A 23,861-nucleotide genomic window follows, 5' to 3' on the forward strand; every position below is an offset into this window, starting at 1 on the left:
TAGACGTTAATTTCTCTAGTCTGACTACTTTGGTGACTAACAACCTATATTGCAGTAAGTACATACATATTATTTATTACTTAGCAAAATGATCGCTTTAATTTATAGAAAAATTGTATATAAAATAGCAAAATATTAATTCAAATTAAATGCTATAACTACAGTATGATTTAATTGTAACACGTAGCAAACATTTGTGGTTCGCCTCTCTTCCAAGATTTTTCGCTCGCCACTCTCCATTTCTCGCTCTCCAGTATCTCTTTTGCCTCTTTCACTTTAACAAACACAAATGTATAAAATGTGTTTGTATTTGTATAAAGCGAGAGCAAAAGCAGTATATATATATATACAAATGTTTTATTTTGATTCAATTGTATATAAATTCAAATTTTATGCAGTTATACAAACACATAAAAATTGAATTGAGAGACTGCCAACGATTTATACAAATGAGAGAGTGCAATTATACAAACTATAACTATAGCTTACAAATATTATTTTTATATTTGCTAAACCTAAAAGTTACTCGTAATTTATTGGACAATTTAAAACAAGGCTAATTATTACAGTATGGAAAGATTAATTGAAGAGTTAAAACACCTTAAGAAGTCAAACACATACGCTAAAAAAATTCAATGAGAAATTTAAACATAATTTAATTGGTCAAATTATAGATTGGTAGTCACAATATATTTATTAAACGACCAAAATTGCATGGTACATGAACTTTGACCAAATATATAAAATATTTTATAGTTTTAAATTAATCAAACCCAGTATTGACTAAAAAGAAATTAGGGTTATAAACTGCTCTACACTAACTAGGCTTAATTAAGCAGCATTGTATTGTACCTTATGGACAAGGACAATGTAAAAACTTAATTGTGTTGTATTTCTTTTCTTCTGGTCAAAGTTGTGTTAATTATAAACCTTTAATTATTGTATTACAAAGTTACATCTAATGGGATGTTTGGACAATGTAACAAATAGTAGGTTGATTCTGTGACTAATTTTTTTCCTTATTTGAATTAATTGCAACAAATATACAAAGATTATCCATTCAAACAATCTAGGCTCGGATGTCATATGTAAGATTAAATATTTTAATAGATATCAGGATCTTGAATACGATAATCTTAGATAGGAATCATTAAAAGCACATACCTGATCCGGAAGATATTATTACAGAGAATAGTGGAAGCGTTAGTCATAAATTAATTTCTACCTCTTTGTCCAATCCTTACGTTACCACAATTATCAGCGATGAAATTAATGTAAAGAATATGTGCTAACCCTAATGAGTGGAGGGAGGACTAATAATAACTTAATCTGTTACATCCATCAAGTAACTGATGTGCAAACAAGATCTTTTCTTCATTAAATACTATTTATTGTATTACTTGTGTCACAAATAAATTAGGCCCACAAGTAAATTTAGGCCAGATTTAATCCTACCGGGTTGACATTTGATTTGTGTATTGTCTAATAAGGTATTTTTTGAATTTACTTTTTGAATTTAGATCAAATCATTGCAAATAAGCCCCAACTAATCTCAAATTTAAAATAAAGCTTCTTAACACGAATACAATCAATCCCAATTACCAATTTAATCTAATAACACCAAATCAAGAAGACCCACCTTGTCTTCTTCATTTTTTAAGGACCAATAATTGAGTTTTGAGATTTTTAAAGAAAAATCACTAGATCAATGTTTGAATTTATATTTAGGCATTAATAATCAATATCAAAATGATTTAAATAATAATAGATGTCTGTATTTAGAATTTACAATGTGCATGATATTAATGATGAATATCATAAATATTTTAACATTTTATTATAACATAATATATTTGTTATAATATATTGTTACACAATACGTGAATATGACTATTATAGAAGAGTAATTTTATAAAAAATGTATAACTCTAAGAAATGTCTTTGTTATTATAAGTGGAATGTTGTTAATTGTTATAGAGAAATAAAATATAACATGAAAAATATTTTAAAAAAAGTAGACCATTGTTGTGAAATGCTATTATAACAAATGACGGTTATAGAAAAATTTACATGTATAAGATAAGATAAAAAATAAATTATATTCAAACTATTTATTGATTAAAATAACTTATACATTATATTACAGATCATGCTCAGGGACGAAGCTATATGGAGTCGAGGGAAACCCCTTTATTGAAAATTAACATACATATATATATATATTTGTAATTTTAATTATTAATATTTTCTAAATAAATGTAGCTTCTATGTTATCATTTCGTTTGAAAACTTGATTGAGATTTTCATATTTTAAATCCTTAATTACAATACATTCTATCTATTGTGTAACTATATGATTTGTTAACTTCCTCTCTTTTGTTGTTCATGCTGAGATAAATTTAAATTTTATCTAATTATTTATATCTAATTCAACTTATTCATATCTGATTCAACTTAGAAATCATTAATTTCTTTTTGAATATCTCAGTGAAAATTCTTTCTCCACGACTTCCGATGTCTTTCCTTGCAATTTCCTTAGAAATATGAGGGTTTGATGAAGGATTGAATAATCTTTGAAACCAAGTTAGGAATTTGCAAGAAAATTGGATTTGGACTTTTCTTTAAACCAAATAAGGCAGCTACCGCGTATTGATTTTGCACTTTTTCTTCTTTAGCATTGTTCGTCACATTTGTTCTGACTTCTCTCTCTTTTGTCGCCCACCATACATATATTCTTTACTTCTCCTCTCCATTTTCTTCACTTTGATGCGAAGAAGAAAATGCAATGTCCCAGCAACTCCTTTCGCTACAATGCTACACAATGCGAGTGCAACCCTGGTTACTTGTTTAACTTCACAAGTAGAATATGTTACTTGTTTGATGAATGGGGTCCTGTGGAAAGTGATTCTGGGGTTGATTATAGATCTTTATCGTTTCCTGGAAGTGGTGCCCTTTTCGATTTTGATTCAATTAGGAGGTTAACTCAATCGCAAGCTGTCTTTCTTGAAGCTACTCTTATTATGTTGCTTTCTTGGCTTTGTTTCTGTTTTTTTGCTCGGTGTGCTCCGCTTGGTGATGGCCGTTCTATTTGGTTTAAGATCCGATGGTGGATTAGTCGACTTGATATCTGCTTTGCATCTCGGCACTGGCTTGTATGATTTCTATCTCTTTCTTTGTTACTTTTGTTTTTAGGATGGAATTTTATGGTTAATTTTACTTATTATTTCATGATTAGTAGATTTGTGAGGCATAATTTGTACTGAAAGTTAATTGGGGTTTTTAACATAGCTAGTTGGACATAGATTTGAAACTTAAGTTTTGATTTTGCTAACTGAATTTACTAAAAGTTGCGGAAAATTTATGGAATGTTTTGAATTTTGGGAAGCCATATGTGACAACCAGTTTTGGAAAAGAAGGAACATATACTTTGGGTTATTAGCAGGTTTTGAGCATGTACAGTTCTCTGGTATGGTTTATGTTGAGTGGATATGAAGATTCAAAAGAAGACCTACAAAAATAGGTTTATAGGAAGAACTCTCTTTGTTTTTTATAATTTATACCTTGCCTAACTCTAATTTGTCAACATCAATTTAAAGGCATAATACATGAAATGACCCGTAACTTGGTGTTAGCTAACAACTATGATCCTTAACTTTGGGTGTGCACAAGTAGACTTAAGTTTTTATAAAATTGAACAAATAGACATATTCGTCCTACGTGGCACCCACATGGCAATTTTGTGTCCTATGTGGCATCCTACATGTATTATGCCATGTAGGATACGTGTGTTTACTTGTTCAATTTTATACAAGTTTAAAGTGCCTACTTGTGCACACTCAAAGTTGGAGGGCATAGTTATCCGTTGAAGCCAAGTTAAGGAATCCCCAATTAAAACAAATAGGACCTTGATTTAGATTTAAGACCAAGCAAGAAGAAGGATATATTCTTGTTGAATGAACTCACCTTTCAGTTCTGGTGTCATAAATGCTATCTTCTTGTTGCTTCAATAATGAGTTTTAACTGTCATATATTATATTGTGCGTGATTGCTTTTTCAATGTGATCTCCAATTGGTGGTTCTCAGAAATTTGTGAAAGCAATCAAAGTCTGGAGGTGAATCAGTGATTTGAGGGACTATCAGGGATGATGTGGTTGGTTTGTTGAGTGTGACACAAAATGATTTTCTATAATAGTTACGTAGTTCTTAGTTGCAAGAATTATGTTGCATATTTTGCTTATGTTCCCTGGAACTGAAAGGAAAACTGGGAATATGATAAATGGAGAAAGTGCAAGATGGCACAAGCCAAAGTTATCCTTAGCACCCAGTAGCCTAAGTAAGATATTTTCACTTCCAAACACTAATGAGATCTTAAAAAGAAAGGGGAATTAAGTTCAGATTGCCTTCCTATCCATAATTAAAACTTGAAAAAAGAAAAAACAAAAAGAGACGGAAAATCATCATAAATCTCTTGCTATAGCTGCCTCTAAGGTATGACACAAACTTGAGTTAATAAAAAGGAGGTGGAGATCATAAAAAAGGGCAAGAATCAATATTTTAAAAAGCTTCTTAATGTTGGTTTTCTTCAATGAAGCCCTGCTTGCTTATCAAATAGAACTGTAAAAAAATAAAAGGGTTGATGCAGAAGTATAAGTATGATGAGTCTTTCTTCTATTTATTTTTAATTCAAATCATTTAGCATACCCATTTTTAGGCTTGTAATGATTGATTTCAAATGCTATTTGCTGCTTTCTCTAGGTGATGTATTGAAGTTATTCTGTATAGAATTTTCTTGAGGTGTTCTACTATTTTGATATTAATTATGGAATTGATGATCTTATAGTCAAGAGCTGAAATAGTACCACCAGTTAATATCCAGGAGTAGTAACCAGAGCTGTGGAAAATTTCCTTGAGCCATTTAGTTTGAGAATTACCTCTTCCATTCTCTCAAGACACTTGATTGAGTGCTTGAATATCAGTTGCGTTCTCCTGGGATGCTCATTTGTAGTATCACCTATCAAAGTAAAGAAAGGGAATTAACTGTGGAAAGGTCATGTTTATCTGCTATCCCGTTCTAGCTTTCCCTTGAGTTTTCTTTTTTGGAGAGAGCTTACAGCGATAATTCATTTTAATCTAAGGTTATTTCTTAGGAAAGATCTATGTTTCCAGTCTTGTTTTGCTATTGGTAAGGAGCTCATACTTCAATATGCTTTGACATATTAAACTAGGATCTATTATCTCATCCTGAAGCCATTAGATTTCAGTTCCAATCTTGTCACTAAGAAGTTCTGTGTTGTTTGCATTTTGCATCCTTAATGTATGCATCATCTTAAGTTTTGCACTGTATCCTTTGTTTTTCACAATTTGTCTCTTTATGTATACACCACTTTTTGTTTAACATTCTATCCTTTGTTATTTTCATTATTTACCCCCTAAGATGTGCATTGCTATTTTATTATTTGTACTGGGTACTGCAAAAATATATGTTTCATCTCCATATTATCTTTCTACAGCATTTATAATTCCTTTTTCATGTAAAACAGACGTCCAACAACTCTAATTTTCCCACTACTTTTCATATTCCACTCACTTACTTCATTAGTTGTCTCAATTACCGCCGTATTCTCACTTGAAAATGACATTTGGTTTTCCCAGTCATAGAGAAAGTTTTTACCTCTGTCAAAATTGATAAAGGTCCTTTTAATCAAAGGTACTTCATTTTGCCATTTAAGCAATCTCTAGATTGAGAATCCAATTTCTTAACATTTGATTAAGACACGTTTAGATGGAGAGTTATAGATAGTTAGGATCATATAACTGACCCAACCTAGATATTTAAGCAATCCTTTGAAGATGAAGTTTTTAGCACAATCCTCCACTAAGTATTGAAATGCATGTATTTGGATAATAAGGAGTTGGAGATGTTGTATGGAGAAAATAGATAAGTGTATATTGTTTCAGTGTCACAGAGCCCTTGATGTTTACTATTCCAACCTACACATTCATAAAATGAAATGTTTAATAAGTTTGTGAGGGATAGGGTGCAAATGGTATGATGCATATTTAGGGGCACATCTTAATAAACAAAGGAGCATATAAATTAAAAATGGTGCACAAAATAAGGAAAATTAAAAGAGGATGGGTGCAAAATGAAAAATGGTGCATGCATTAAGGGTGCAAAATGAGAAGAACTCAAAAGTGCCTCTAATAGGCGAATGAAAGTACATGGATAACTGGATCATAACTCCAGGACTGGAGGCCACTTTGCACCAGCACTGAATATGGATAACATTTTCCTGAACTAATTATGAGAAGTAGTTTATTAGGAATAGACTAAGTCGGGGTATTTCTTTTTGCCAGTTTTTAGAGTGATGGTGGTACACTTCTGGGCGATGGTAATGGTCAATTTAAGTCATTTTAGTTGCTTAAGCTATGCTTCAAAATGGTACTATGCGAACTGGCTGTATTTATTACTTCAAAGTTGGTACTTCAGTTTTGGTGAGCTGCAGTATGCAGTAGTAGTAGTGTGGATTATTAAACCTTCAATTCAGTTTCTGCAGGGTTAATACATGTCGGATTTGAGTCTTAGAGTAGTCAGTAGTGCAAGGCCTGATTCAGATCCCTTCCCTCATTTGTGTATATATAAGGACATCTCATTCTCTAGTCTCCTAAACGTTTCCTATCAAAATAGTCTTTTTATCTGACTAAATAAGAATAGTTTTCTATGCCAGTCTTTAGTGTCATTGATTCTCACAAAAGGAGTTCATACTTCAATTATATTGACAAATAACCAATGCATCATAAATTGAGTTAGTGTAGGGTCTTGAGTACAACTCGATCCTCTAACCTCCTCTCTTTTTTCTTTCATGGTTACCTTGTTTCTTCTTTTTCTAACCATTTAATTCCAGGTTTTCTAACACTAGCAGTCTGTTTAGTTGAATGAAGGGTTTTATCGACTTCTGGGTCAATTTCGTTCTTGCACAGCCATTTCTCTTTTGCATGATGTTTGCTGAAGTTGCAATTGTGACAGGGAACTTCTCTTCATTAACTTTTGTATCCCAGTAGGTACTAATATATTAACAAATTACCTTACCAAAAAACAAGTTCTCTTTTGCATGATGTTTGCATTCTGTAGTAGATTTGGAACTTCATCTGAATGATACTTAAAATTTAATAGCTCAAGTCGTATGTGAGAAAGACAAGTATCCAATGAATTGGTGCTGTAAGTCTAGGTATTGTCGACCTATGAACCACAATGTGTGTGCAGTACGGGTATAATTTGAAGATGATTTAAACAATAAGGGTATGCAATAGACACCATTGTTACCACCCCAAAAAAAGAATAAAGAAAATGGGAACTGGGATGCAATACGAACGGGATACAAAAAAATGTCTTCCAGTTTTCAGTAAGGATTTGTGATCTAAATTCTAAAGACTGTTGTAAGAAGCATGAATAAGTATTTAATGCAAAGATTAGAACAGACACATTCATAAAGAACCCAGGTTTGTGAAATTGAGCCTCCTCCTCCTCCACTTGCTGATGCTTCTCTCTCTTCTTGCTCAAGTGAGACGAAGAAGACTCCCTCCTCTTATTTTCCTCTTAATTTTGGAATGGTTCTTCGCAGAGAAACATTGTTAATGATATAGAAACCATAGACATATTAGAATCCTTATCATTTAGGAGTCATGTTCATTGTTGATAGAATAAAATTTTTATCTGAGGCGGTAGGAAGGTTTTCACTTTAACACAAAGTTTCTTCTTATGTGTCCCTATAGTACCCGTCGCCGACAAAGAAAAACTAACACTCGACTTTAACAAAATATAATATGCAGATTTTTTTTGATAACTGTGGTATTTGGGTCATCTTACGTGCACCTCGACTAATCCTATTGATATTTGCTACCTCTCACTAGTACATGTACCCGCCAACTCTATTCACCTGGGCTTGGATAGATAGGAAGAAATCATCCTGTGTTTCCCCCTCCCCCCCATTAGAATTTTAATTTGAGACCTCATGGTTCTAAACCTACTTCATTCAACTGGAACCTCACCCGTCTTCTTCCTTGGGAGAATGGATTGTGACAAGATCTGGAAGAGGTGTTGTTGGACTTTGCGTTCTTTTGGATCCCAATCAAGCACAGTTTCTCGATCTTGATGCCAAGTACACCCTGACCCTTTCTTAAGAGAACATTTCTTGCTGCAGAATCAGTATACACATTCACAGGTTGACCCGAAGAAATCATGTAACCATCTTTGAACTTCATGAAGTTGCACACGGAGTTCTCAATTTTCCACTGACAATCATGAATCAATCACCCCACTTTCCTTGGCTCCACTATCCATGATAAATCACAGAACACAATACATGCACTCAGACGGCAAGACCACATAGGAGCTCGTATTGCATACAGCTCTGTAGTGTTTTCTTCAGAATTAGATTTCTTTTGGACAACTGATGTCAGTTCCCTCCCTGATCCTCCTCCCCTTCTCACTTGTAATCCGAGTATGAGCGGCTCTGACGATGACCTCAGTCCTCATAGGAGTGATTCTAACCTCCACTCCAGAATATCCATCTTCTGCTAACTCACGTGTTAACACTTAATTTAGCTCCTCGAAAAACACACCATCTGCCACGAACGTCTTCTTTTTGCTCATTTGAGTAGCTCTGTTTGCTCTCTTTGGATGTTTGTAGTTATGTTGACTTTTGATTCTGTCATTACATTGTTAATGGTGTAGAGACCACCTAGGCTTAGTAGATTCCTTATGATTTTAGGAGTCATGTTCACTTTTTAAGCTCTCATTACATTGTTAGTGGTGTAGAGACCACCTAGACTTATTAGACTATTAATCATTTTAGGAGTCATGTTCACTTCTAAGCTTTTATTACCTACTTGGTAGGGACTGATGTAAAATTTACTTTACTGATTTCAGAAGGGAAAAAGAAGGGAAAAAAAAGAAGCAAAGATAAGAGTCTCTTGCATCCAATCCAACCCCTAAATTCTCTTTGTTTAAGTTTTTATATTTCTTTAGTTATTAGAATAACCACATGTGTTCTTTTAAAATCGCATTCTGACCCCAAAAGTATCAATATTTTCCCTGCATGTCTACACTTGTAGGATACTTGAATTCTAGATTTAGAGATATGATCATCCAGAAAAATAATAGGAAATTTCTGTGTACTTACTGAAGATCACATGTTCTTAGGGGTGGATTTACCTTATAACAAGCGGTGTCCCTCGAATTGTTTTTACTATTCCACATATAAATAATATAAAAACATATATAGGTAAATAAAATGACACCACTTGACAGTTAGACTGTCTCAGTTCTGGTCTAGTGCTTTGTTATCCTCGTTCAGGTTGGCAGATCGAGCCTCAACCACGATCTATTGTTAAAAAAAAGTGTACTTAAGTTGTTGACTTCTTATTAGAAAAATAAAGCACATGGATTCAAACCCATGACTTCTTGCTAGGTGAGTATAATCTAAACCACTGAACCTGAAGTTCTCTTTGTGTAAATACCAAAAAACAGTTTAACAGAAAGACGGTTTTCACCTATGATAAATACATTTCAAAAAGTGAAATTTTGTCGATGTGAGTTGTGATAATGTACTTGAATTAAATTTTATTAATATACTCTGAATTTTTTTTCTTAAAAGTGATTTCATTACGATAGTTTGTTCACTTTTGAAATGTCTGTCGGCTTCTGAAAATTTCTGTGTATGCCCTGGTAGGTGCATCATATTTGATAATTGATACCATATCCAGTACTAAGAGGCAGCTCAAATTTAACATGTACTTCATAGATTATATATCTTAGTTGTTGAATAGTGGCCTTTATTCTGCTTATCGTCTCATATGCAGTATGGCAAATCAAGCATCACTGAGCCTACTTGTGATGTGGTCATCTTGTTGTACCACCAGTTGATTTTTTTGGTTTTAGCAGTTTTCTGTGTTTCTGTGATTCTGTAAAAGCTTACTTCTGTTTGTAAATTCTTGAATACACCTCTTGGCATTCTTTAGATTTTTGTTATTATGTGCACCATTTTCATGTAGGATGACCAGAAGGTAGTCATGAAGCGGAAAACAGAGCTTGGTGGAACTTTTTCAATAGCTAGCTGGATACTTTTTATTGGTCTTTTTGCTGCGTGAGTACATGATGTTTTTTCTCTCTTTAATTTCTAGTGTTCCACTATTTCTTCCAAGTATCTGGCCTGTTCTTATCTAAAAATAAAAAAGAAAATCAGCCTGTTTTTCTTCTGAATAGTATTTTCTTCCGCTGTTCTTTTTTTCTTTACCTTCTATTCCATCTATAATTGACTCTTTATATATGCTTCCACAGTTTGCTATACCATATAATAGCGAAGCGAGCTATTGAGATGCACAATGTGAGAGCAACAAATGCACCTGATTTAGCTGCTTTTATAAACGATTTGGAGTTTAATATCACTACAATCTCAAGTATGAGCTGCCTACACTTACGTGGTCTTGGAACAGTCGTAACTGGGAATCCAGGGTTGATTGACTATCGATTTGCTCCTCTTTCAACATTTGCCAACTATTCCTGTATAAACACAACTAAGGGACCGACCATTATGCTCAAGTGCAGCAGATGTCCACTTAGCCGGGACAATGCCTATATTTCATGGCAATTTGTTGATCTCCCAAATAGTCCTGCAGCAGCTGCTGGATTTCAGTTCAATCTAACAGCAACAGATCCTAAAAACAGGAAACATGTTAGCTTGGTCAGTGGGACACTGAGAAATGGAAGCAATTTTGACGACAAACCAGTTACATTTAGAGGGCTGACACCAAATATATTGAAGTTCAATTTTTTTCCGAGATTGTACCATAATTTGAATGACCTGAAGCTCATCCAACCACTACTTCATGAGTTTCTCCCAGGTTCCTCTTTTGATGAGGTAAGTCAACTCCAAGCATCACTCGAACGCCCCAACGATGGTCTAATCAACACGACATTGTACATCAATTTCCTATCTTCATATATTGTTGAGATAAAGGATCAAAATGTTATGGGACCTGGTGAGTAACATCTTCATCTCTCAGCACATTTTCTACTCTTTGTTGTCTTCTATGGTTAGTGTTCAAACCTTATGACTTTTAAACTTTCATTCTATCATATACTTAGACCTAGAATAATGCATGTATTGTATAAACACCTTCAGCTATGAAGTTTGCAAATATCTTTCCAATCATACTTCTGCAAGAGATAATCTTGTTTCATCTTTTTGGTAAATAGCAAATTCAGTAAGAAATTATGAGTTTATGACTGTACCATGAAATATGTTAATGATGTCTTGTCATTCTGAGGAGATCTCCTACATGTTCCCAAAATTCATATATACCGAATCTAACAGCTCTTCTTTTGTAACTCATTTTCTACATTTTTGCGTATGAACTGATCAATTCCTTTTTAAGTTTGTTGTTTGTCTTGAAAACTGATATAGGCGAAAGTTTTGTTACCTTTCAAAAGAAAAAAAAAAGAAGAAGATCTAGGTGAGAGCCTTCAGAAGTATTGTGCTTTATAAGATGATAGATATGTATTTTCCTGAATTTCCTCATTCCCCTTGCTTCTCTTTGCCCTCATGTTTTCAACTTTGGGGAGAAAGCGGTGGGGGAGAGGAGGGAAGTTCTGGAACTCAGTTAGTTGTTGATATCTAAATTTATTCTATATGCGCATCTTATGCGGAACTAGGTATGTGGTGTTCTGCAGCACCCACAGAGATGTTCACTCTCTTGTCATAGTCCTAGCTGATTGGTTCAGATTCTATGCCAATTTTTTAAATGCCAAAGTTGTCCCCTAGCATTTGTTTTCTACGTGATTCATGAGAACTTTAGTTTCTCTGGCTAATACAGAGTGCATAAATAAGATTGTGCAACCTGTTAAATGCCACTGGGTATGTCATTGTAGAAAAATAACAAGGTTCAAGTTCCTTTAGGGGAAAGCCCCCGAGGACAATATGAGTACCATGCCTTGATGTTTGCTGGAAGCAGTGCTCTTTCAAAACATTATAAGTTCACTGAGCAACGTGTCTGTAGAATCAGTGAGGCAAATAAAACAATATTCCACTTAAGGCCCTACACTGCTATGTAGCAATGACATTTGCACGGTGAAATCCCACAAGTGAGGTTTGGGGAGGGTAGAATGTATGTAGACCTTACCACTACCTCATGGAGGTAGAGAGGCTGTTTCCAAAAGAGCCTTGGCTCGAGTGCAACAATCCCGGTATAAAGAAGAAGACAATGAAGAGATTTTTGAAACAAGAAACAGTGCAAAAGTAGTCAAAACAACAATTAAATCATGTGATAATTGAAATGCCATAAACAATATACTAGGGTAGATTGTTATTAATAAACAATAATGAATTATGATAAACTTAAAAAAACAAAGTAGAACTATAACAATACAACTAAAACCATTGCAAACACAAGCCACCTTAAGAAAGACAACACTACACACCCTTCTACCCTAATATGATTCCTCCACAGCCTCCTCTCTGGGGTTATTTCCTCGGTAATCTGAAGCTATGTCATATCCTGTCTTGTCACCTCTCCCCAATACTTCTTCGTCCTACCTTTGCCTCTCCTCGTACCCTCTATAACCAACCTCTATAGCACCTTCTCACTGGTGCGTCTATGGAATCATTTTTTTCTATTTGGTATAGTTTTATGTGCTTCAAGCTTAAGAGGAATTTAAGCTTTTAGTGTGGATGCAAAAATAGTGAAGGTGGGGAAATGATAGGATAATCAAATGGGAACGTTTACCTTATCTGAAAAAATAAAGGGGAAAACGATAGGGTAATCAGATGAAGACTAGTGAGTGTTTGGATTGGCTTGTTTTAAGTACCTTTGGCTTTTAAGCTTTTTTGTATTTTTCGAGGTGTTTGGGAAATACAAAAGTACTTTTAAGCACTTTGTTTTAGTGCCTGTTTGGATTGACTTATTTTAGGTGCTTTTAAGCCAAAATAGCTTTAAGCAGTTTTGAAGTGTTTGCTAAAGTTAAAAAGTGCTTATAGGCACTTATTTTAAAGCCAAATTTACAAAAATAAGCCAAAAGCCACAAGTCAGAAATCCTAACTTATGCTTTTGGCTTATAAGTCATAAGCCAAAAGCCAATCAAACAGGCCCTTAGGCTGAGAAAGTACAAAAAAAGCCAGAAGTTGGGTGTTTCCAACTCATGGCTTTTAGCTACTTAAAAAACCCAATCCAAACACACCCTTATTGCACTGTAGATTTGCAGGCTTAACTTGTTAAAAAGAGTATTGAACTTGCTAGTCTGATGCTTCATTTCATATTTTAACTGTTGTCTAGGATATGACGCTGGACCACACCAATATTATACTCCCCAATTTATATGATGCATGTTGACTGGACAGAGTTTAATAAAAAAGACTGACTTTTGATCTGTGTGTCAAAAATTAGCCATATATAGTTTATGTGGCTATAAGGAGATAAGGGCGGATTGGGATGCTTACAGTTAAATTGTGTTTCTAAACATAGAAAGATATCATTCTTTTTGGGATAGACTAAAAGAGAAGTGCATCGAATAAATCGAGATTCAGAGAGTAAGAAAAGAAGTCTGATGTATACCTGTGCTTCAGAAATCTGGTGTCTATTTAGTGTTATAAGTGGTTTGTTTCATTTCAGAAGTTTTTTTGGGCAATGTTTTGATGATATCTTCCTCTCCCAAGAGTGCAGTAAGCTTCCTTGCAGATGTTGGTGGCCTTTATTGCGTTAGTATTGGCCTCTTCTTCTACATTTTGGTGCAGGTACATTCATTTTTTCATTCTTTTTGTTGCTACTACCGTATTTTATGGATTTTCATTTGTAATCTATGTTACACTGCATAACTTCATCTTACTGAGAACATGACTCTAGATAGGAAGGAGTTGGGATTGCGTATTAGGGTATAAGGTTAGAGGGGTACACTGTTGTCTTGCCTTGCGGAGGTTTAGGCTTGTTAGTGCCTGTCGTAATACTAGTCGTACTCTTGTTGTTCTGGACATATGTTGTTTATTGTGTTTCAATTGTCACACTATTTTGTTCTTTCCGGTAGACTTTACACCGTGTTTCTAGACTTTACACCATGTTTCTTATTAGCTGCTATGCTTTTCTTCATTGTTTTCTTCTTCTTTTATTTGTGTTTGGTGCACTTGAGCTGAGGGTCTTACGCGAATAACCTCTCTACCTCCATGAGGTAGTGGTAAGGTATGCGTACACTCTACCCTCCTCAGACCCCACTTGGTGGATTTCATTGGGTATGTTGTTCAGTTGTTGTTACATGGACTTGTTTACGTTGTGCATCCTGTACCGGGTGTATGTTTACTACCCTGTAAAGTGCATTTTTTTTTGTCAATTCTTAGTATATTATGAATAATCTGCATAAAGCACCCATACTCATGTCACACCCGTTTGGCACAGTAGTCAGGCAAATGAAGTATCCGTGTAACATAGTTGTGTGGTTGAGAACAATGCGTTAACCAAAAGGAGACTTCAATGACAATTTTTCTGTTGAAATTTGCTGTAACAATAGTTGTTTGTAGTTTAGGTACTGATAGTAATGCATGGGGCTTCTCGAGTTAGGCATGTCCGCTGGTTAAATCTTGGACATGGATCTCTTACGGTTTCTGCTTTTATGTGAGTTGGTAGGATTTGCATTTTACAGCTACTAGTTGCAGAAACTTACTGGAGCTTGATTTCTTGACAGTTTCCATTCAGTTTTCTATGTTTGTGGAGGAAAGTTTGTCTTTTGAGATACCTCTCAAATCTGCTCAGTGCTAATTTTTGTCTTTTGAGATACCTCTCAAATCTGCTCAGTGCTAATTTCTTTATGAAGCATCAAATAAGAAAAGAAAAACAAAGTTGGGCAAAGTTTTTTATCTGACACTTGATTTTTTGTGTATCATTTCTACTCCTATCAACCAAAACGTTCAAGATTAAGAAATTTTGTTCCGATGTACATAGTTATTTACCTCTAGATTGGAATGTGGGTCAGACATTAAGATTGATCTGGTGTCTGAACTTAGTAGTGATGGAAGAAAGGGACTCTGAAGATACTTGAAATTGTAAAAATGTATGAAGTAAATTTAGAGTGTTTACTTCTTTTCATGGAAAATTTAGAGTGATAGATCCTTATGTCTATACTTTCTTATTTTTGTCGATATTCCTATGTTACAGTGTGAATATAGGATAAAGAAATTGCGCAATGAGGATAGTGTGATGCGAAAGGTTAGAAGTCGCCGAAAAGCTCAAGACCGCTGGGATAAAGTGAGTTTATGGACAAAAAAATCACGTGTTGTCTTGCTTAACACAATCTTTTTAAGTTAGCTTTGCCAATTCAGCTACCCTGTCTAACTTCCTTATCCCTTGCTTCCACTTTATTTTTCTGATAGTTGAGGAAATATGTGATGTACACGTACGCTCCTAACCAATTGGAAGAGGAGTATGACATGAGAAATGATGGTTGTTGCACAGGCGTCAAGATGGAATCACTCCAAAAAAAGAGCTCTTCAGTTAGAGGAAAAGGGTCTAGCAGATTAGATACTATCAGTTTTAGCAGAAAAGTTGGCTTACCTAGTGAGAAGGTGCAGCCTTGCGGCATCAATTCCTTTATATCAGTATGCTTACATCTACTACTTATTTACAAATTTCATGGAGATCGTTAACTTTTGAAGTTTTGTTTGCCTTCCCCAGAGGGCCATTCCAGAGAAGATTGATACTCAAAGTGCGACATATATTTTGCCTGTATCTGCAACAGATCTCCAAAAGAATACACATCTGAAGGAAAAAAGAGTCAGTTGCTATTTCTCTCTGATATTTTTGTTTCTTGAATTTGCTTAAATAATATTTATATTTTGGCTACTGTCTCAACGGATCCCATTAACCTCATGATTGGTCCCATTATGCCCTCTCTTTTACCATGATTCGGACTTAACCCAATATAGCAAAACAGATATCTAAATGGTGTACATGGATGATTTAGCTCTTCTTTTTTAACAATACCCCTTTCTTGTTTTGATGTTTGGAAAAGACCAAGGGTGTCACAACTACTTTCCCCGGTTTCATGATTTTTGCTGTTATATAAGACGTATCAGAAATGAATGCTTTACTTTTTAGAACTTCCAAAATATCTTTGCTTCGATTGGGAACTACCTATTAGTAGGTAGTTTACTTTTTTTTGGGGGATGGGGGTGGGGTGTTATAATCCTCTCTGATATGGATCTGGTTATAGGGTTCTGTGGTGTGAAACCGAATGTTTTCTTCCTACGACCTATGGCGTTGGTTCATTAGAGAGAACCTGCAATCTCTTGAGTTTGAAGTACTTAAAGACTTGGTAATTTTCTGCTTCCATTTCCTAAGACACAAAGATAGTTTAAATACAACACTTAAAAAATAACTACCCATAGAAACTAGGACATGACTTCCTAACTTAACTAGAATGTAGAACTGCACAATTACATGAAAATAACTGTACTATTGCAGTAAAATAACTACCACTAAAAAGAAATTGCTGCTGTAACTATTGGATAACTAAGGAGTGATAACATTACTCTCCTCCTTCAAATCCCGCTTGTCCTCAAGCGCTAAGTGCGGAAATTAGTATTTCCTTCCTTTCCAGCAAACTCTTCCTCATCATCTATAAAGTCAATCCAGAATAATTTCTTGCATTGATGATCTCGGGTGAATGGTTCATCACAATTGGAACAAAGTTCCTTAAGTCGCCTTTCCTCCATTTCAGATCTGGTTAGTTTCTTCACAAATCTGGCATGTTGTTGCGGTGAGAAATTTGCCGTCTTGGATTTGCAAGCATCTAACGATTGCGAATAAACGGATTGTTCCTTGCGTTCATAAAGTTGGGATAAACTCATCGTTGTAGCCAAATCTGGGAGATTATGCAACTCAACCTCAATTTCTATATAATCAGCAAGACAACTGATATAAAGTTCAATTTTTTTGCGATTGTGTGTACCAGCCCGCGAAACTAACTGCTTAAACTTTCCTTGGTAATTTGCCACAGAATCGATTTGGCATAACTTAGCCAATTCTCCCAATTTCTGACTTCTGGTTGGTGGCCCGAAATGAAGATTACAATAACGTTTAAATTCATCCCAAGACGGTTCAGGCATATCTGTCTCTAAGTGAAGAAACCAAAGTTGTGCATTCCCCTCCAAATGAAAAGAAGCAAGTCCGACTTTTTCTTCATCTGGAGTCTGTTGGTGTCGAAAGAAGTGGTCACATCTGTTCAGCCATCCCAAAGGGGTCCTTTTGTCCAGTAAATCGTTGAAAATCCAACTGTGTATACCTAGGAATGATTGAACTTCCTCCTGCATCTGATTTTTGCATCTGATTATAACCCTCCTGCCACTCCACTTTTAACCTTCCAACCCCGATTCTGACTGGTATGTCTCGTTGATTCAGCATCAACCTTCGAATTCGCTAGATCCGTTGAGTGCATCTAAGCGAGCATTTATTGCTTCGTGCCTCGCTATATTGGCTGCACGTTATTCTTGAAATAAGTTCACCAATTGTGCCAGTTGATGTTGAATTTGATCTCCTTTAACACCCATCTCTGATACCAAGTTGTTATAGTCCCCTGATATGGATCTGGTTATGGGGCACTGTAGTGTGAAATCGAATGTTTTGGCGCTGGTTCGTTAGAGAAAACCTGCAATTTCTTGAGTTTGAAGTACTCAAAGACTTAGTAATTTTCTGCTTCCATTTCCTAAGATACAGATAGTTTAAATACAACACTTATAAAATAACTACCCCCTAGAAACTCGGACATGACTGACTACCTAACTTGAACTGGAATATAAACTGCACTATTACATGAAAATAAATGTACTATTACAGAAAAGTAACTTCTACTAAAAAGAAATTACTTTGTAACTTGTAACTAATGGATAACTAAGGAGTGATAACATTGGACTTGTAGAAGCCTTTTGGGAGTTGAAGAGGAAAGGGAAGTCATAGTCCCGGTACAGTAAAATATGGACAAGATACCTCTAAATGGTGTTCTATTTTTGTGAATTTAGTGATTTAACATGTAGTTTTTTCATATTTCAAATGTTGCCTCATGGTTTTAGATCTTTTTATAGGCCACTTGTATGTTGAGATATTTCCTGCTTTTGTTGTTAGTTCTTCCTCTACTTAACAATATACCGTTCTTTTTTCATATTCTGCTCTTATGCTCAGTTTTAATCTTTTCTCTTATACAAAGCGTAATTATGCTAATATGACTTGGTTTTCATGTCCACTTTGTTTATCTTCCCAATGAACTGGTAATTTCACTTTTGCTTTGTCCGTAGAAAGCTGTTAGACTTACTTTATTTTTATGTGACTTCAGTTCCAAGAAAATGCTGTACCTCCAAACACAAAAGGTAGAAATCCTGAAGACATAGTTGCTCCAGATGTAGAGAATGCTCTTCAGGCTCCAGCTTTTCCTGCAGCTAATGACATAACTGTTCCGCCTCCGCCCCTTTTAAGTAAGTCTAGAGTTACGAGATTAGTGTTTATTATGTTCTCCATCTTCCATGCCAACTAACAAGCCAACTGTTTAGATTTCATGATGTCCAATTTTAAGCTGCTCTTTCATGTTATGCTTCAGCCCTATTTAAGTTTATTCAAATTGCCCATCTTATCAAAGATCATTATAGATTTGGTCAACCTTTTTGGGTTAAATGCTCTGTGTCAAGTATAAGAAATTACAGGTCACGTTTATGAGAGCCCACTATGGATGATATTGATCTCTTTGATTATGACAACGTATTTGAAGATGAGAAACCCCAATTATGTTGGTGACTCGTTTCTTCTTGGTATTAGATAATTAAACCATTTTCTTGTTCATAATTTTTTATGGACCCTGTTTCTAGGATTATGGTTCCAAAATGTGGCGTTGTGTAGTAAACTTCCGCAAGGATATGCTTTGCCGATGTTTCTTTTTGTGGTGGTGGCCTTATAGATCTCAGCACCTCTGAGGTTTCAGGCTATATCGATTGTGAAAGGAGTGATAGGCGATAGGTAAAATAGTGAATTAGGGAGCTTGATAGTTGTCTAGGTTTGGGTGTTTAGTTTTGCTATTAAGCTAATTGGGAGATCATAGCTTAGAGTGTCAACAAACTTTATGTCAATAAGCTATCCTTTCCGGTTTTATAACTTTCCAGTTGAGCAAACAGCTGTGCTACATGTGGGTAGTTCTATTTTAAAAAACCAAAGCAGAGCTGTAGTAAATGTAATTGGAGACTGTTTCTGATTACTGAAACTTTTTGATGATGGAACTTCAGCATATTTGTTTTGAACTTTATTTATTGAGATGTCATATTATCTACTACACCATATGAACTAATGAAGTATTTATAAGGCTTCCATACATGTCCCTTAGAAGCATCTCTCTTTGCATTACCCCTTTAATCTTCTTGAGAAAGAGTGGTGAGGTGTTTGCCTAAATTGATGTCGCTGCTTCTGTTCTGCAGAATTGCAGGCTGCTGATCATGTAAGTATGACCAATCTCCAGAAAGATCTCCAAAACCTCTATGAATATAATATGATGCTCAGGGAAAAGTTGATTGCTGCCCAATCGATGCTTCATTCATTAGCCATCAAGGAGTCAACTTTAGCAGCTGATAATGGCGATATTATTACTAGAGAATGATTATGCTCAATTAAGGTTGTAGGTGTGTGGATGAACAAAAGCAAGAAAATGGCTGCTACTTATCTGAACATTCAAAATTCTATTCTCTTGAATGTTCTGAGAGCTCTGGTGCAGATGTTGGGACTTTTGGTTTCTGTGGAGTTGCAGTAGTACTTTGTTAGTAGAACAAGTACTGAATGCAACACTGCCAAGGTGATGAAGTACTGTCCTCTGTGCTGTACATTGTGTATTCAGATGCATTATCACCTGATGATTGTTGGAGTGGCTGAAGCCGATGTCTTCTGTTTGTTGTATAATTTTAGTGTGGAGTATTCTTTTGGGAGCAGGATTGTGTTCCTTAATGAGTTAAACATTTGAATGTACATTATGTAGGATTAGGACAATGATTTAAGGAAATTCGATTGTGATATTAGTGTGCATTGGATACAGTAATTATTAAACCATATAAATCTACCCAAGACAGTTCTGCAGAAATGTATTTTGGTATTCCTTATTCTGTTTCTCTTCAACTACTTGCAATTTTCTCATTTTGTTTTTTCAAGAGGGAGAATGTGTGCGCACATGGTGATTAGAGCCAGGGCATCCTAGGCATGTCCACCACCAGCACTTTCGGCATGATAGGTAGGCATCATATCTTGATCCATTGGTAGCAGAACTACCGCGAGAATTAAGTGAATGACTTTAGCGATCGTTTTAGTAGCCTATTGACTCAAAGCAAAGTCGAAATTCATCCCTCTTCTTAAATCTGATTACTAATGACCCACCAAGCAAGGGCACATTGTGCGGTAGTAGCCAGTTACAAAGCAAGATTAAGATTACTTAGTTTTCACTTCTTTATGTGAAGATTGTTACTGTTTGGAGAGTCAAATAATTATTTTTTATTATGATTTTCTCGAAATTAATATTAATTATATCGACTTCTAGTGCTTTTCGAGCATATTAGATGTATGGATTGAGACTCACAGAGAAGAAATCACAGCCAACTTGAAATAATCTGACTCATACCAGACACTGTATAATTAGAAATGACCATCATTCTTTCGATAATGCTCTTTTCAGAATGTAAGTACTTGATAAAGAAACTGACAAAACCAATCATTAAGCACATGTACAGGGAAGAGAATAGAGTAGCAGAGGAGCTGGCTAAGGAGGGAGCAAGACAGTCCCTTTTGGAAGAAACAACCCTTTTGGAAGTTCCTCCAGTGTATGCCATAGAAGCTGTGCAGACAGACACTCTAGGAACTACTTTTGTTTGAAGTTTTAATGTAGGCACTATTGACATCAAATGGCATGACAATGTAATGGGTATATGCCAAAGCAATATCTCCTTACCTGCAAGGAATTAATATAATAAAAATCATTTAATTATAAATGAAAAACATATTAAATGCCTTGACCTATAAATTGGACCATCCGGAAATACGGGGGAGGGGGTGACACTGCGAGGCGGGTAGGTGGGGGACCTCGGGGTGCGACGCTGCGAGGTGAGTATGGGGTAGGGAGGCCTCGGGGCGCAACGCCATGAGGTGGGTGGGTGGGGAGGCCTAGGGGCGTGACGCCACGAGACAAGTGGGTGCGGAGGCCTCGGGGCGCGACACGTCCAGGTTGGGGTTGAAGGGACTTGGGGTGAGACTCTTCAAGGTGGGGGAGGGAGCCCTCGGGGCGCGATGCCTTGAGGAGGGGAGGAGGGGGGCCTCGATAGAGGGGGAGAGGGGCCTCGAGGGAGGGCTAGGAGGGGCCTTGGGGTAGGGATTAGGTGGCCTTGAGGTGCAATTCCCCGGGTGGGTGTTGAGGAGCCTCGGGGCGCAATGCCTCAAGGTGGGGGATGTGGGGCCTCGAGACGCGATTCTTCAGGGGGTGGGGGTGGGGGCTAGGGTGCCCGCAGCACCCAAATCTTTTTTCCTCAAAGATTTTGTTAGGATGTCCATTATTAGTTTGAGAATTTTCACGTATACTCTCACCATTTTTAATATCCATTTTCACTTTTACAAGCCTTTCCTTGATTTTTCGTAGATTTAAGTCCATGGATCTAGCATCCGGAGCACTTAAAAAAAATGCTGAATTTTTTTGAGGGTGTATGCAGTGAGCTAGGGAACCTTCATGTATACTCAAACTATTTTAACGTCCATTTACGCATTTACAAGCCTTTTAGCAATTTTTTTCGTGTGCATAGCCCATGAATGTGACGCCCACAGCACCCAAAATTCTTTTCTCAAAAAACTTTATGAGGACCTCCTTAATTGTCACGACCCGAGTCTACACCATGGACGTGGCCAACACTCAAGAACCATTGTTGGTCCTCAAGCGAACCCTCATCCTGGCTGACTACAAGTGGAAGACTAACTTAATCATACAAAATCTTAAAACTGAAATATAAGTTCATAAAACTTAAATATAAACTTTAACCCAAAAGGGAACTCTGAATAATAAAATATATTCAACTCGCCCCAAAATAGGCAACTTAAGTATTTAAAACATTTAATAAAATAAATGAATAGTACAAACTTCTCAACTATACTGACTATCTATGAAGCCTCTAACTGATGATGATGGAAGTTGGGACAAGACCCACGACATCCTGACTAAACTGAAAAGTAAATGGAATCCTTCGAAAGCAAGGAGTCTCACCATAGTTAACTCGAACTCTCGGATGTATCAAGGAAGCTCCTGTTGATGATCTTGCATGCCTGTGTTTGCATTATGAGAAGATATAGGCCAAATTGCTTAGTACTTGGAATGTACGATCATGTAAGGGGAATTCTAAAGCATAAACATAAGCTTGAAAATTGATAAAAGGAAACATACTTACCACTTTTCAATCTTATTCAACTCAAGAAAATACTCAAGGATACTCAAAACTACTCAACTTACTCAACTCAGAAGTACTCAAGGACAAGATACTAAACATAAAGATTAGATACTAAAATCAAAGATTAGATACTCAACTTCAAAGATACAATACTCAACTCAATGAAGGATTGATCAACTCTAAATACTCAACTTCTGATACTTAACTGAACTCATTTTAATATAAATTAATTTAAACAAATGCAATATAAAGAAAAGTTGATTAAAAACATGATGTCAAATTTGTGTATATATCAAGGATACAACATAATTCTGAAATGTATATGAAAATACAATTAACTGATGTATATAAAAATACAATAACTTATGTGGGAGTTTCTCTAACCGACAACCATCACTATAAGAGCTATAGTGATGATACAATGATCTACCTCACTCTGCTAGCACTACCTATACCCCGGCCAAAGGTATAGGTATTGAACTAATAATGGATCTACTAGTATATGTGAAAAAGGTTAATCTAAAAGTATAACCCTTTCTATCCATGATGACTACATGGTTTATGGGGCTGTGAGTTGTTTGAACTCTCCACATATCAGTGCTCAATACTACTCCCAAAATATACTAACTCTTATTTTTTTAAAAACATACTTCTTTTGTGATTTGAGATTAGTGCTCAAAACTTAGCTCAAATGCTATCTTGGAAATCTCAGTTTCCTTTTTTGCTTTATTTAGAAATCAATTACTTTTTTCTGAAAACTAGCCCGAAAGCTCTTTGAAAATATCAGTTTCCATTAAAATTTAAATGTGAAAACATTTTAAATCTCTTTGGAAATACTTAGTCCCCATATACTTCATTGAAGAACTGGATTCAATCTTTACTCTTTACTCAACTTGAAATTTACGTCTTTAAAACAAAGTGAAAACGTTTGTGGAAGACTTTTGAAAACATTATAAACTTTAATTTGACTTTCTCTTAATTTCTAGACTTGACTATTAACTTCTCTTGACTTTGATCTTACTTTCCTTGAATTGGATCATGGATTCAAGATTCGTGATCTCATGTTTATGGATAATTTCATAATGTTCAACCTGGAGGGTTCATGCGAAATTATGAGTATGAACTACTCAACTCAAGAACTCAAAGACACTTATCATCTCAAGATTGTTCGACTTACAAAGTTCATGCGCCAATTATGGGCATGAAAAATTCAACTCAAGGACTTCATGGGTAACATGTTATAGTCCCCATGATTAGAAGTATAAATTCAAATGTGTTAGAAACTTATTACTCAAGACTTAGAACTTGAAGATGCTACTCCTCTCAAAGATACTCAATGTGTGTAGTCGATATGAAATTTATGGGCATGAACGACTCGACTGG

The 23,861-nt window shown here is 35.6% G+C and overlaps 1 protein-coding gene and 1 pseudogene across 3 annotated transcripts; one reads left to right on the top strand and one right to left on the bottom strand.

Moving 5' to 3' along the window:
* Positions 1-2,104: 2,104 nt before the first annotated feature.
* LOC101264617 (uncharacterized) lies at positions 2,105-20,162 on the top strand. 3 transcript variants are annotated; one of them, XM_010321503.3, is made up of 9 exons: positions 2,105-3,152; positions 10,054-10,145; positions 10,340-11,040; positions 13,717-13,787; positions 15,196-15,285; positions 15,411-15,602; positions 15,712-15,810; positions 18,365-18,503; positions 19,491-20,162. In XM_010321503.3, the coding sequence occupies exons 1-9, from the start codon at positions 2,781-2,783 to the stop codon at positions 19,667-19,669; spliced, it is 1,935 nt and encodes a 644-aa protein (XP_010319805.1). In that variant the 5' UTR covers positions 2,105-2,780; the 3' UTR covers positions 19,670-20,162. The 3 variants fall into 3 exon arrangements, with proteins under 3 accessions (XP_010319805.1, XP_004237486.1, XP_069153276.1); XM_004237438.4 differs by having other exon boundaries at positions 2,382-3,152; positions 13,666-13,787; XM_069297175.1 differs by having other exon boundaries at positions 2,382-3,152; positions 13,669-13,787.
* On the bottom strand, positions 8,046-9,759 carry LOC138347826 (small ribosomal subunit protein uS3x-like; annotated as a pseudogene).
* Positions 20,163-23,861: the final 3,699 nt, after the last annotated feature.

The sequence above is a fragment of the Solanum lycopersicum genome, chromosome 4, assembly GCF_036512215.1.
Source record: "Solanum lycopersicum chromosome 4, SLM_r2.1".
Taxonomy (NCBI): domain Eukaryota; kingdom Viridiplantae; phylum Streptophyta; class Magnoliopsida; order Solanales; family Solanaceae; genus Solanum; species Solanum lycopersicum.